We start from the raw sequence: 13,651 nt of genomic DNA on the forward strand, positions 1-13,651 counted from the left end.
AAAAGCCTTCCTTGGCGGCCTTTGTATCTCGTGTCAGTGCCTGTCAGAGGTCAGAGAGCTTGCATATTCTATTAGGCAGCCCGGCCTTCATTTGTACAAATTAGTTTACCCAACAGTAATTAAAATGCCAATGCGGGTTGAAGAGAACTGAATACACTTGATGGGCATGTTGGTGAATGATGTGACAGCTCTGGTGGCCTCCCTTGCCAAAGTGTGTCAGCCCTGGCTCAGAGGCGGCTGGGGCCTGGGCCAGCTGGGCGGCTCCAGGCCAGCCACGGGGCACAGCTGCTGAGCACACCACTTCTGCTGCCCCTCCTCAGAGTCACTCAGTGCTTCTTCTTCCAAGTAGAGTCATTTGTTCACTTGTCCATTCATTCATTCAGCAGGCATTTGAATTTTCAATATGTGTCAGGCATTATTCTAGGTGTCAGGGAGAGAGCTTACAGGGCAAGGCTCTGGAATGAAGATGGACCAGGTTCAAATTCTATTCTTACTAGTTGCTTCCTCTGTAAGCTAGAGCAAGTCATACTACCTCTCTGTGGCTCAGTTTCCTCATCTGTGAAATAGAAAAAGTGGTCACCTACTGCATAGGTTATGAGGATTAAATGGGATACTGCTTTTAAAACACTTGCTCAGAACTTGGTACATAGTAAGTGCTCAATAAATTACTAGTGTAATTAAGAGGGCCTAAACTAAAGGCAGCAAGAGTCAACCTTTTTACCCTGCTCACACCCAAGTATTGATAATTTCCCTTCTTACCTTCCTCTTCTGGTTTCTGTACTTTGTTATTTTCTATTCCTCAACATGAATACCTAATAACCCTAAGTATCCGTAAGTCTCTCTCTGTTGTGAGTGCTCTTGCTTCTACTTCTTGGGCCAGATGCTCCTCTCTGGATGCCAGGCTTGCCTGCAGAGGGGCTGCAGATCTGAGTAAGGTCTGGGGTAAGATGGAAAAAATAAGACAACTGGTTTTTTGAAAGGGCTTTCTAAAGGCCCCTCAAAAGTAGAGTTTATGGAGTCAGAATGAGAGAGTGCTTGCACTTGTGCAAAAGTGTGTATGTGTTTTGACATTAATTTTTAGGTACTGTTAGAATTTCCCATTTAGTGTCTGGTTGTGGTGCTTATAAGGACTTTACTGCCCTAGTGATGTATGACTATGTCACTGTCACGTGTCATTTAGGTCTGAGTCTGGTGCTTTAGGAATTATTAAGAAACAGAGTAAATACCCCTCTCTTCTTCACAGCCTATATTGACTAGCTTTCCTAGCCTTGTTGGCTTCAAACTCTGGAAGGCCCTTTCAGTCAATTCTACAGATTTGTCCTGAGCACCTCTTTCAGGTCAAGCATTGCTTTGACCGCAGGTTCACAGGAGACACAGAGGGTCTCAAAGGAAAGATAACCCGAGAGCTGTCGTATGTCCCATGAAGGCAAGATCAAGGTGTGTTAGGAACTTAGGAAGGATGGTCAAGCCACCTGGGGAGCCACCAGCTCCTGCCTCTGCCTATCCAGACAGGTTTGCCACCCCTGTCCCTGGGATGCCCCTGCGAGATGAGGCTTCATGCAGTGCACAGATCCCACCTCACACTCCTTTCTTCAGGGCGTGTTACTGAGTCTTTGGGAAAGCTGCGTGCTGAGCAGCAGGTCCTGTATGCAGCGGCAGCATTTTGGATACATTCGTGGAAGTGAAGTGGTCACTTTATTTTACCTTTCTGTACAATGGGAATAAGAGTTTGTATCTCATGGACTCATTGTGGGGGATGAACATCTTTGGGTGTCCCAGAGGAGTGAATTCCTTGTTTTCCTCTGCTGCATGTGTTTCTCTTCACTCTGGCAGGACTGCCGTGGGCATACTTCTTACTCTTCTGACCGTGAATGTGGTTCATCTATGGTCTTGCCTCATATTTCCTAAAATCCATGGGAGTTAGGGGGTGGGGCGCACGTATGGCTGTAAGTAGCAGGGAGCAGTGTAAGGTATGCCGGGACTGCGCCTGTAACCAGCCTTATGTGACCCCAGGAGTCCTGGGCGGTCCCCATGGTTTAGGTGTGAGTCTTGGTGAATGTCGGCAGGGCCTGGTTCCAAATCTCTTTGGCTGCTTGTTGCCTTCATGTTTTTTACTGAGTGTAAACTTTGATCAAATTCCTAGGCCCTTATAAATGCCAAGAGAATTCTCCTCCTCTCTTCCTCTTCTTCCCTCTTCCCGTAGTAAGGCGAGGGGAGAGGGCAGCTTTTGGAAAGAAATGTTTATGGGTGTCACATGCAGGCATGAAAAGAAAGGCCTTTGTAGGATATGATGGTAAGAGGCACTCCTCCTAGTGGCAGATGGACAGGGCCAGGGACTGGTAGGCAGGATAGAGAAGGACAGGAGCCTCATGGGACGTTGGAGCTGTGGAGTGGCAAGGATTCAGGGTCCAGGTGCCTCCCATCTCTCTCATTCTCGTTCTTTCTCTCTCCCCCTCCCAACCTGACCTTACCTTACCTTGATGCTAATTTAGGCCTGTGGCCAGTCAGAGGCTGCCACAGGCCTCCTTTAGAGATGTCTGTGCCGGCGCCCCTCACCTGGCCCCCGCTGCTCTAAAGCTGAGAGAGCCCAATTGCCCGCTCGAATGATTTCCAAGTGGCTATTATGTTTCCAACCCAAGGTAATTGGCTTTACCAGTTATTAATGGATTACCCTCAAGAGAAAAATGTCAGGGGAGGGAGATGAAGGCAACACCTCCTGGCTTTGTAGTTTGGCGCTCCAGTGTCCAGTGACAGCTTCCCAGGCTAGCAGTCACTTGGGGCATGACACGGTGGCTGTTTTGGCACATCATTCTAGTTCGGTGGCTGCTGGTACTTCTGAGGCAAGAGGAAGCTGGAACAGTGGAGCAGGTCTCTAGAGGAAGTCTTGGCTTGAAGCAGGGAAGCCCTAGGGTGGCTCATTGGCCTTGTACCTTTCCTACAATTCTGATTACAAATCAGTGCCTTAGCCAGTGCCTGCCCTAACATCCCCCTTCAGCAGCTGGCGGGCCGGCTCCCCCCAGCTGGAGCCACTAGCTTCTTCAGAGCCTTTCTGTGGAGATCCATCTCCCACCGACACGCTTGGGATCAGAGAGGCACAGGCGCTGGGCAAGGCCTGGGCGGATGAGCTGCGGCCCCCACATTGCTAACGTGTCATTAGTGTGTCCAGCCCTCTTCTCCCCCTGCTGACATGTAAGGGCATGCCTCCGGGCTCCGGAGCGACACAGCCGCTTTCAGTTGTCTTGCTTACCAGTTAGGTTTTCAAGGCCAGGATCCCTACAGACTCCCCGCCACACCCCTGCCAAATCCTCTAACAAAGGGCTGGTCTCGCGCATAGGCTCAAGTTCTAGTGCTCGCACTGGGCGCCCTTGCTCTCTGCACCGATCCGTCACTCTAGGTTATGCCGCCACTTAAAATGAAACTGCAGATTGTATATGTTGAACTCTCTAGGGGGTTATGAGACACTGAGAAATATGGTCAGAGTATTCCCCTTACCCGCCTCTTAGAAACGTCTGCCATTGTCCCCTAAACTCTGCCTCACTGGCATCCTACCCGAGCAAGCCCTGCCTGCCTGGCTCCTCACATTCCCTGCTCCCCATCCTCATGTAAGCACATCGCCTGTCTCTCCTTTTCCTGCTGTCACTTTTCGTAGTCTTTCTTTCCTCAGTTTGGCACCTTTACCCCTGCTCTGTGCTTACACTATAAGATCAGATTCCCTAGTTCTTGAAACTGTCAGTGTTGCCCCCCAGCCCCTCTAACATCCTGGAAGGATGTTACCTTCCAGCACTCTCCAGCCTGTTCCTAGGAGACCTCCTCGGTGCTGTGGCTTTGTGAACTCGGCATTCACGCCACAGAAGCCTACCAGCTTGCCCTCTCTTGGCCTCTGTCCTGGAGGTGTTGCAAGTCCAGCCGTGGTTGTACCCCTGGGTTCTCCAGGAGGGACAGTCCTCACATGCTCCCAGTGGTTCTCCTGTAGCTAAGCTCCTCTGATTGCTTTCTCTGGGCTGCTGCTCATCCTGGCTTAGCTCCACAATCCCTTGGAGAATGAGCACAGTACAGCCAATTGTGTAGCCATTTCCACAGGTTCTGACAAGCTAGATCTGACTCTGCTCTCCTTTTGTTTGGCAGCTCCTTTGTGACAGGGACAGCTTGTTGTGGGCACTTCTCACCCCTAAGAATCTGGGACCTCAACAGGTAAGAGATTCCTGAGTCCACCATGGTTTCCAGTGGGGGTGGGGCTGAAGCAGCCTGGAGGCAAAGGAAAGTGTGGGCTGCATCCACTGGCTAGGAGTGGTTCACACAAAGGCTGAGAAGGACTCCTGACCTGCACCCATGGCAGCCTCTGTTGGGGTGCCTGCTCCCGTGGAATCATTCAGGGTTAACTGGGAAAACTGTGGAAGTAATTATAAATTATGATAGGTAAATAATTTCATGTAGAATGTGTAACAGCAGTTTGGATTTATGATACTCTTTCTCTGAGAAGTGCGGACTATGTGGCTACTTAAAATTCCACCTGTCTGCAGGGATGATTTTTCTACAATAAATTTTGCAATTTTATTGCCCGGGATATAATTGCTGGGTACTTGGTAAGTGGTATCTCATCATGGTTTTCATTTGGACTGCCCTGATAGCTCATATAGTGGACAAATTTTTATGTGCTCATTTGCCCTCTCATATTCCCTTTGATGAAATGTCTGCTCGTGTCACCCATTTTCTCATTGGATTGTTGGCTTTTTCACTGCTGAGTTTTGAGAGTTCTTTACATATCACAGATATTACTATCCTGTCAGGAGTGTGGTTTGCAAATATCTTTTCTCAGTCTGTAGCTGGTCTCTTTCTCCTTTTAACAGGGTCTTCTACAGAGCAAAATTTTTAGATTTGGATGAAGTCAAAATGATCTCAACTTTTTCTCTTATTGTGCTTTTGGCATCAAGGCTAAGAATGCTTCACCAGTACTAAGCGCCCACGTTCTGGTTTCTGTGACAACAGTTCACAGTGGCAAGGACATGACATTCTTGCCTGTCTCCTGCCTCAGTTGCTCTAGCTTGTCTTCTACTTTCTGTCCATCTCCTCAGGAAAGTATTAGCCATATCATTTTTTTTCTGAAAAAATCCATTGTATCGTCAGTCTTTCAGAAGTATTTTTTATTACCGATTAAATGTTTTAACTAAATATGATTTTCTCTACAACATTCTCTTGAATGGTCATCCAACCATCCAACCAGGGGTAGGAGCTACTTGACATCTTCGGCTGGCTTTGAGAGTTGGAAAGCCTGCCCTTCCTTGAGGATTGACCTGCTTCCCGGAGTTGTGGTCTTGGGCAAGAGCCAGGTTGAACCTCTCCTCTGAAGGACAGGCCCTGCCCCTCCAGGGTCTTCTCTTTTCCAGGCCAGAATTCTAAGGACCTTCATTTGTTCACAGACAAGGTAGATCAGTTAGGATCTTTGGGCTATAAGTAACGAAGACCTAACTCAAAAGTGGCTTATTACTTTTGAGTAATTACTTTATTATTACTTTCCTAAATGGCAAGGAATTCCAGAAGTTGGATGGGCTCAGTAGTTCAGTGAGACCATGAGGGCCCATCTTCTCCTCAGCTTTCTGCCTTGCCACCTTCATTACAGTGGCTTTTGCCCTTTCCCGCAGACTTGGTTTCCAAAGTTCCACCATCTCATAAGGCAACGCCCAAAGGGAAGAGAACCGGAAGAGGTTATATGTTCTTTCCTCAGAGCCCCCAAGCATACTTTTCCTAATATTTAGTGAATAAAAACTGTGTTCCAGGGCTTACCTTGAACCAGGGCCTCACAAGGGAAATGGAATGCCCAGTCAGGATTCACCTTGAGGCCTGGGAGAGAGCCAGCTTCTGCCAGTGCAGCATTGGCAGTGGGGGAAAGGAGAGGTGGGCACAAAATCAAGAACCCTTTGGTTAGCACCAAAGGTGGGAAGGAATAGCTGAATGGGTGACCTACAGTATTGGTCTCACACTAGTTTCAGGACCATACTGACTTGACTATTTTTTCTAATATATATGGTTTGATGCTTCCTGAAAAGGGGTGTTCACAACTGAGTATTGAACAGACCAGGTGTGAACTGATGAATGGCAGGTACTATCACCTCCCTTATTCTAGAGATTCTACTTTTGTTAATGTAGCCCTTTGTCATTGTTGCTTGCATAACTAAAACTTCCAAGGGCTCCTTTGTTCTTTTGCCCCTGGGATGTTGGAGTCCCTGCTGTCTGTGGAAGCTGTTCTCACCTGCTAGATTCTTGGCCACTGGCAACTTTTTCCTTCTGAATGGGGCTGAGGCAAAAGGAGCCCCTCCTGGGGGTTCAGATTGGAGGTTGTGAGGAACTACAGAGGATACACAGGTGGTCAAACCTGGATTATTGAACTGACTGCTGCTTTAGTAAGCTCTGCGATCTGGGGACTGTTCCACCTTGGAGACATTAAACCACTCTGAGCTATCTCCTTACCCACCCACATCAGTACCTTGAGGTTTGCTGGGGCTCTGCTTGTCAGTCCTCCAACTAGCTGTGGCCTTGTGACTAGTAGAAAGGTAGGTGAATCTGCTGACCTCATGGCACAGAAAAGGCTCTTGGCACTAAGGCCGCAGGTCACAAAGGTGGGTATTGTTGCTGGAAATTAAGTTGCATTTAGTCACGTAGCTGGACCTGATGCTTGGTATCATCACTGCCCTGGACCCAAGATGGTAGACAAACCAGGGGGAGAGGATACACCCTTGAGGCTTAGTTTTGAGTAATCTTTGAGTGGCCTCTTCAGCCTATAGGTTGCCTTGGTGAGGGTTCTGGGCTCAGATTGATGGTCACGGTGGAGTTCTAAGACACTCCAATTTCTTGAATACCATGCTCATATAAAGTCCCTATCTCACTAACCCCATCACTTGGTCTCTACCCAGAAGGAACCCAAATGAGAATGGGCACAAGACAGCTATGGCCTCGGTTCTCACTGGAGCCAGACAAGTAACAGCCGCTGTACCCACTGGCCAATCTATGGTAGGGCTGCCCAGGGTAGCACTTGGCATTGCCTTGTCCTAGCCCCCAGGCTTCCCTCGTCACTGAGAGGAGCCCAACGTCTTTAAACATGTCTCCTGTCCTCAGAAAAGTGTGGAGCCTGTGCCACGCAGGGATGGAAGGAAAGATTCCCTAATGGAGGCATCTGCTTTGGGTGGGAGGAAACGGACGGACAGGACGACTGTCTGTAGTTCTCTTTCTCAGAGAAGCCCAAGCAGATAATAAAGCCATGTAGAAAATAGGATTAAGGTAATGAACAGGCAGGACAGAGTTTGATCTTTCAATAATGCCAAAGCCTGACTGACAGGCCAATCTGGAAGGTGGAGCAATATCGCCGGCAGGACTCGGTGGCGGGGCTGTGTGCGATACTGGACGGATTCTTTGCTTTTAACCTGTCACTGCTGAAACTTGAGGCGTACAGGATTTTCTCTTTTATGTGTGTGCTACGACTTGGTGGGGGGACTCCTGGAGGGCAGTTTTGCTCTGAGCATTGCCCCTCCAGGGGCTGCCTTCAGGCTGGTGGTGGGAGCTGGGATACACCTCACAGGTATAGGCTCCCTGCTGGGCACCAGGAGCCCCGCATCCGCCTGTCTGCCAGGGACACGTCTCCAGGCAACCTCCGCTACTTCCCTGAAAGCTGGGACCCCTTTCAAGGCCACCATGGCTCCCTCAGCCCTCCGTTCCATCAAGGTCCTTGACGTGTCCGTCCTCCGTATGGAGAGGGAGGAAGCACACAGGTCAGAGGCCAGCACACAGCCGTTGTCTAGTTGGCTGGGAACTTGACTATTCCTTCACTCCCTCCCTTTCTGCCTCTCTCTGTCCTTTTGCTGAGGACCATGTACTGGGCTCAAGGACAGGGGATTTCTCACCTGTCTAAACCAGGCCGTGGCGTCCTTCACCCAATCTGGAGATGCCAGAGTGCTCCCCGTTCCCAGGGAAGATGGGCTCTGGGCCCAGTCACCAGGCTCCGAGAACTTCCATCTTGACAGGCAGTGCCAACAGCCAACCACTGAAGAATCACTGGCTTGGCTCTGTGTTCGCATCGGGCCAAGGAACTGTGCCAAAACAATCCCATTCCTGAGCCTGAGGTCTGGAGGAATCAAGGCCCCGTCTTGTATTCCCTGTTTGCTCTTGATCGGAACTCTTGGCTAGGCCCCAGGGAAGTTGCCAGCTTGACGTGGCTGCTGAAGGCCTGGGGAAACCTGACTGGCCTGACATCACATACGCCCCTCTCCCTGAACTTGCTAGTGCCTTGGGTTATACATCTCTACTAAGTGGCACTGGTGCCTTGAGAGTAGGACACAACAGATGCCCTGGTGGTGGTGGGCAGGCAGGCATCAGGATGGAGAAGGCGTGTGATCCCAGACCTGGGGATGTCACAGTGGGCCCAGCTGCGGTCTGCAACCTGGGCTATCTGATAGAGGAGGAGGCACGAGTGGGCTTTGGTGACCATGTTACTCCAAGGGCATTGAAGGTGGTTGAGTTCTTGGCTAGACGTCGTGCCGTATATGTGTGACAATATGCTTGGCCTCAGCACACATCCCATCTCCCCTTCCCCTTTGGGCCGAGGTCATCCCGAGCTCCCCTTTGTATCTCCATTCCTGTCTTAAACCCCTACGTCTCCTCTCAGAGAAGGCAGGGCTTCTCACACATTGTGACAGGTGCCTGTATTTTTTCCTTCTGCGCCTTTGCTCCAGCTGTCCCATGCCTGGAATACCGTCCTCTCCCTACTGAAACCCTTCTAACTCTGCAACAGAAGTAGCACCTCCACCATGAAGCCCTCCATGATTCTCCCAGCCAGGTGCCCCAGCTCTGCCCCTTGCCTGTAGCTGGTCCTTTTTCTGGGCCACCCTCCACCGCCCGTCATTGCCTGTCACAGTCCTGTTGCTGAAGAATCCGCACTCACAACCAGAAACCTTCTCGCATCTGTCCCCTCATAAAACTTGCTTTCATCTCTCTTCTGGCTGGAGTTGGTGACCTTCTCCACCAAACACTGCCCGAGCACTCACATGGTCACTTGCCAGTCACCCTGTGGCCTAGAGGGCTCCTCCGTGGGCCAGCCATCTCTCTCGGGATCCTGGACTGAGCACAGGAGAGGAGCATCAGAGCACCTAATGGCAGCTGGAATGGCGGCAGCCTTCCTGCCCGCCTGCAGAAGGAACCGGTGGCCTAGGCACATGCTGGTCTGCTCTGAGGGCACCATGAGTGCCCATCCCGCCCAGGTGTGGCTTTGTCTCTTGGACCGCTCGGACCGTGGGGCTTGGCCCTCCGTCAGGGTGATTATGGCAATTGCCCCTCTTTAAAGCACCTGCCTTCTCCTTTGAAAGTATTACTGACAGCTTTTTTCATTTTCTTTTTTTCTTTACCTTTTTAAAGAACCCTGTAATTTCTTTCTTTCTCCCCCCTTTTCTTTCTTGTCCCCTCTGTCCCCCTGAACTCTTTGAAATTGGCTCTCTGCCTGCTGACACCAAACTGATACTTTGCGTTTCACATCTCCTTATCCCTTTATGGCAACAGATGTTGAAATTTTGTATCCTTTTATCTGCCCGGCTGCCCCTTCCTGTAATTACGGCCCTCTTGTTAGCAGTACAAAGTGGGCTGCCTGGCCTTTGAGCCATTGTGTCTGAACACGTGTGTGCAGGCGGGTGCGGGTGCTGTGCACGCGCACACGTGCATGTGAAAGGCCGTGTGCTTGGCCAGGACCCTTCCTTCTCACCTACCTGGCTGGGGCTGGCCGTGCCTCCTCATGGCCATCACTCTGGGCACGCTGGGGGCCCTTGCACCTCCTCCATTCTCTTACCCCACCAGAGCTGCAGATGGGACTCTAGAACCACCACTTCATTTCAAAATCTGCATGGCTCTCTGCAGCCAGAGTTCATGCCAGCGCAGCAGTGTGTCAGCCAGTCCCACCAGCTCGCTGCCCTCTTGAACCCAAGCCTCCAGCTGGACCAGATGCCAGCCAGATGCCCCCAGCTCTGCCCCTTGGCTGGAGCTGGTCCTTTCCCTGTGCTGTCCCCTCTCTTGTCATCGCCTGTGACAGTTCTGTTGCCGAAGCTCAGTACCCACAACCAGAAACCTCTCATCTGCCCCCTTCCCAAACTTGCTTTCATCTCTCTTCTGTGACCCCCCAGTTGACTACATGACAGGCTTCTCTCCCTCACTGGATGGAAACCTCCTTGAAGACAAGGAGACTGTCTTCTTCACATTTCTCTGCACTCTGCTGCACGTGATGCCTTGTATACAGAAGGTGCTCAGTGAGTTGTTGATCAGAAAGGAAGAGCGGGAAGGAGCCTCCTCTCTCAGCAACCATGTTGGCCCCGCTTATACCTTCAGGCTTTCTGTCCTGTTTGCCACCCATCCATCCGTCTCCTCTCCCAAAAACTAGTGTTGCATTTTGGGGTAAAAAACTAGTGTGCATTAGTGTTGCATTTTGGAGGTCAAATGGGGTGTCCTCACATCCAGACAGACGGTAGAAATGCGCACCTATAGCTCTCCAGGGAGCATTGTCAGGAACCCAGTATGTTGACAGTGATGCAAAGACGCTGGGGCCATGGGCACCTCAGCACCAGGCTCCAGGCTCTGGCTTGTGGTGGGAGCCTGGACAGGCTGGGACGCGGGGACTCGGGAGGGAAGTGAAGCAGGATGGGGTTTTGCCAGGGACTGCCCCTCTGAGCCCAACGCTGGCCTGTCTCTTAGGACCTCACCCACATGGACATCTGGGCCGTTACTCTGGGGATGGACTTCAGTTCCCTGTCCCCACAAAGCTGGTGATGGGTGGCATTTAAATTTCGCTCCCCGCCTCGGGAATTCTCGTCCTCCCTCTCCTCTGCCGACGTTGGGCGGGCCAAGCCACGGAAAGCTGGCTGCCTCCCCCCACCCCCTTACGGGGCTCCCAGGGTGTGTACTCTGCTGGCCTTTCCTGCCCATGTACTCTGGAAGCTTCCAGGGGGGAGCCAGACCCTGGCAAGTGGGCTCCTCGGGCTGCCTTCCCCGGCTTGGGTCCGATTCACCAGGCTCAGAGGGGCGGCCCCCTATGTCTTTACTTTCCCTGGCTTGATAGAGAATTGCTGGAGCCGGGCTTGGGGGAGGCTGGTGTGTGGAGGCCCCCAGCCCTCTGCAGCTCCCAGAGTCCAGGCTTTGTGTGCAGGAGCTGGAAGGGGATGGACTTTTTGTCTGGCTCTATAGTGAGACTGGCCCTTGCTCCTGGCTCGGCCTGGGGGCCCTGAGACGCAGCCCTGTTCCCACAAGAGTCTTGCAACAGCCAGGGCTCTGCCCCCCCTTCCCCCCCCAGTGAGCGGCCAGGATGCATTCTCAGCATTCTTTCCAGGGAGAAGGGGTGAAATGTCTGAATTTGGGGGTGACCATATTATACAAATTGCCATCTAATTGTTTTTACAAGAACACACTTGCAGTAGGAAAAGGCCCCCCCGGAGGTGGTGCTGAGGAGACGGCTTGTTTTGTCCCTCTTCCCCCTCCAGAGTTTGGGGCTATTGTTGGCTGATCGCTCCCTCCACCAGAGCAGTTGAGCTAGAGTTTTCTAGTTAAATTGGTCCTGGGGTGGGGGCCATGAAGGGCCCATGGTGCCATTTCTGTTTGTTTTCCCAAATCAAAGCCACAGCAGGGCCCCTGTGGCACCGCTGGGCTGCCATTGGAAGAGCCGGGCCATTTCCCAGAGCCTGGTGTGTCAGTTTATACTCTGAACTTAACCTCTTGGGCACACACAACAGAGCCTTGAGGGTTCCGGGCCCAGAGGCAAAAGAAATTGTATCTCTTTATTGGCCCATTTAAAGCGTGTGTGGCCTTTTCAGAGTACCAAGAAGAGCATGGCCGACAGTCTGCAGCCCCTGGCCCAACTGGCGGGACTTGTCCTGGCCCCAGGGCTGGCGTTCACTTGGCCTTTGGGTCTCTCCCAGATGGGGGAGAAAATTTTGTTTCTTATCACAGATGTGGCATGGCATTTTTCAGTGACGGGCTCGGACACGGAGGCAGGGGCCCAGGGTGGCAGTGCCATCTGGAGGCGGCGCTTACACTGCCTGCCCAGCCCAGTGGTGCCCAGCTCTCCTCCTCAAACCCGGGACCAGCTGTGGGCAGGTAGAGCCATGCTGGGCTTCACCTCCCCAGCCCCCACTGCCTTTCATCTTCTATTTCAAACACACAAACATGAAATTACTTCAGTAGATTAAAGGGGAGAGCTCCTCAGTCATTCCTGCAGGCCTCACTAATGGAGGGGGCAGGGCCCCCAAATCTAGGTGGAGAGGGGGCACTGCGGAGCAAAACAGCCCCTACCTGGTATGCACCAGTGTGTGTGCACCTGTGGGAGCGACCAGCCCATCTGGGAAGACAGAGCTTCCTGGGAGCTGAGGTCAGTGACCCTAAGAGATGCTGACCTGATCCTTTCTGCCTGATCCTTCACAGCATCACCCCCCCCCCCCAACACAGGCTTATCATCAGCTTCCACAGACGGGAGAGTCCGTCCCTGGGACAGAGGCTGGAGCAGGGCTGCTACAGCGACTGTGCTCCCCGCTGGGTCACTGTAGTGCCCAGGGCTCCAGTGGGGAAGGCAGCGTGAGCAGATGGGAGCCCCCAGCCCCCGCCTCTGCCTGCAGGGAAGATGGCTTTGCTGGGGAGAGGGAGGCGGACGGTCAGCCTGTGCGTGGAAGGCCTGGAGGTGAGGGGGTGTTCACCCGTCTGCCCCGGCCCTGGAGGATACTGCTGGGGCCAGGGCTGGACTCGTGAGACCACCCAGTCCTCACACCCTGTGCCCTCTTACCTGGTGTCTCTGTGAGGGACCGTGGCCATGCTGTCGTCCTGCCAGGTTGGAGAGCCCGGCATCCCTGGGTGAAGCTGCGGGGTTGGCCCTGGAAGGGGCCCCTCTTTTTCTTCATTCCCCCCAATCATGCTGCAGAAACTCACTGCATCTACCCGTCCCCAAGCCACAGGGATTAGCGGGTGTACTTGATGTTGAGGGGTAGTTGCTAGGGCCAGGAGGCCCCCCTACGTGGTTGCTAGGGGTCCGGCATCAGGGCGAGGGGTCTGCCCACTGCCGCGGTCACGGAGGGAATTACACAGTCACAAAGAAATTGTTCTTCTCGGTAATCTGCTCGAGGCCACCGGGCGGGGTGAGGGTGGGGGAGCGAGCGGGAGCGCAGCAGGCTGGGGGCTGTGATCACAGAGGCGTGCGAGCCCCGGGCCGGGGGCCAGCGGCCCAAGAACACCAGGGACCAGCCCGCTAAGCTGCTTTCTCAGCGATTTCTCTCCCCAGACACAAAGGTGTTTACTTGTTTTAACATCTCCTGAGACTCCCCTTCTCCCTTTGTGTGGTCTTTATCCCCAATGAGGTTTGAGCCCCAGATTACAGGCGGGAATTAAGGCATTGGACTCGGGCAGCTCAGAACGGCATGACCTGCAGGATCAAGGAGTATAAAGTAACCGAGTGTGTGTGTGTGGGGGGGGCGACCTCTTCAGCAGGGCCCATTCATGTCTGCGGGAGGAGAGACTGCGGTGGCGGTGGCGGCACGCAGGTGTGGTGGAGGGAGTGCTGGCCTCTGAGGGAGGCCTTCAGCAGGGGGAAGGGGCCAGGGCTGGGGGCTGCCCTCCCAGGCCCCTTGCTGAGGGAGTCTAGTTCTTG

The 13,651-nt window shown here is 52.7% G+C and overlaps 1 protein-coding gene across 1 annotated transcript in view; it reads left to right on the forward strand.

The window, feature by feature from the left end:
• The window catches only part of FBXW4 (F-box and WD repeat domain containing 4), a gene marked incomplete at its 5' end in the record, with an annotated part of 83,578 nt that overhangs the window by 68,394 nt on the left and 1,533 nt on the right, over positions 1–13,651 (forward strand). The window contains one exon of the mRNA XM_084245061.1: positions 4,126–4,191. Within this exon, the coding sequence (XP_084101187.1) occupies positions 4,126–4,191 (66 nt within the window). The remainder of the gene's footprint in view (positions 1–4,125; positions 4,192–13,651) is intronic.

The sequence above is a fragment of the Talpa europaea genome, assembly GCF_964194135.1.
Source record: "Talpa europaea genome assembly, chromosome: 10".
Lineage (NCBI taxonomy): Eukaryota > Metazoa > Chordata > Mammalia > Eulipotyphla > Talpidae > Talpa > Talpa europaea.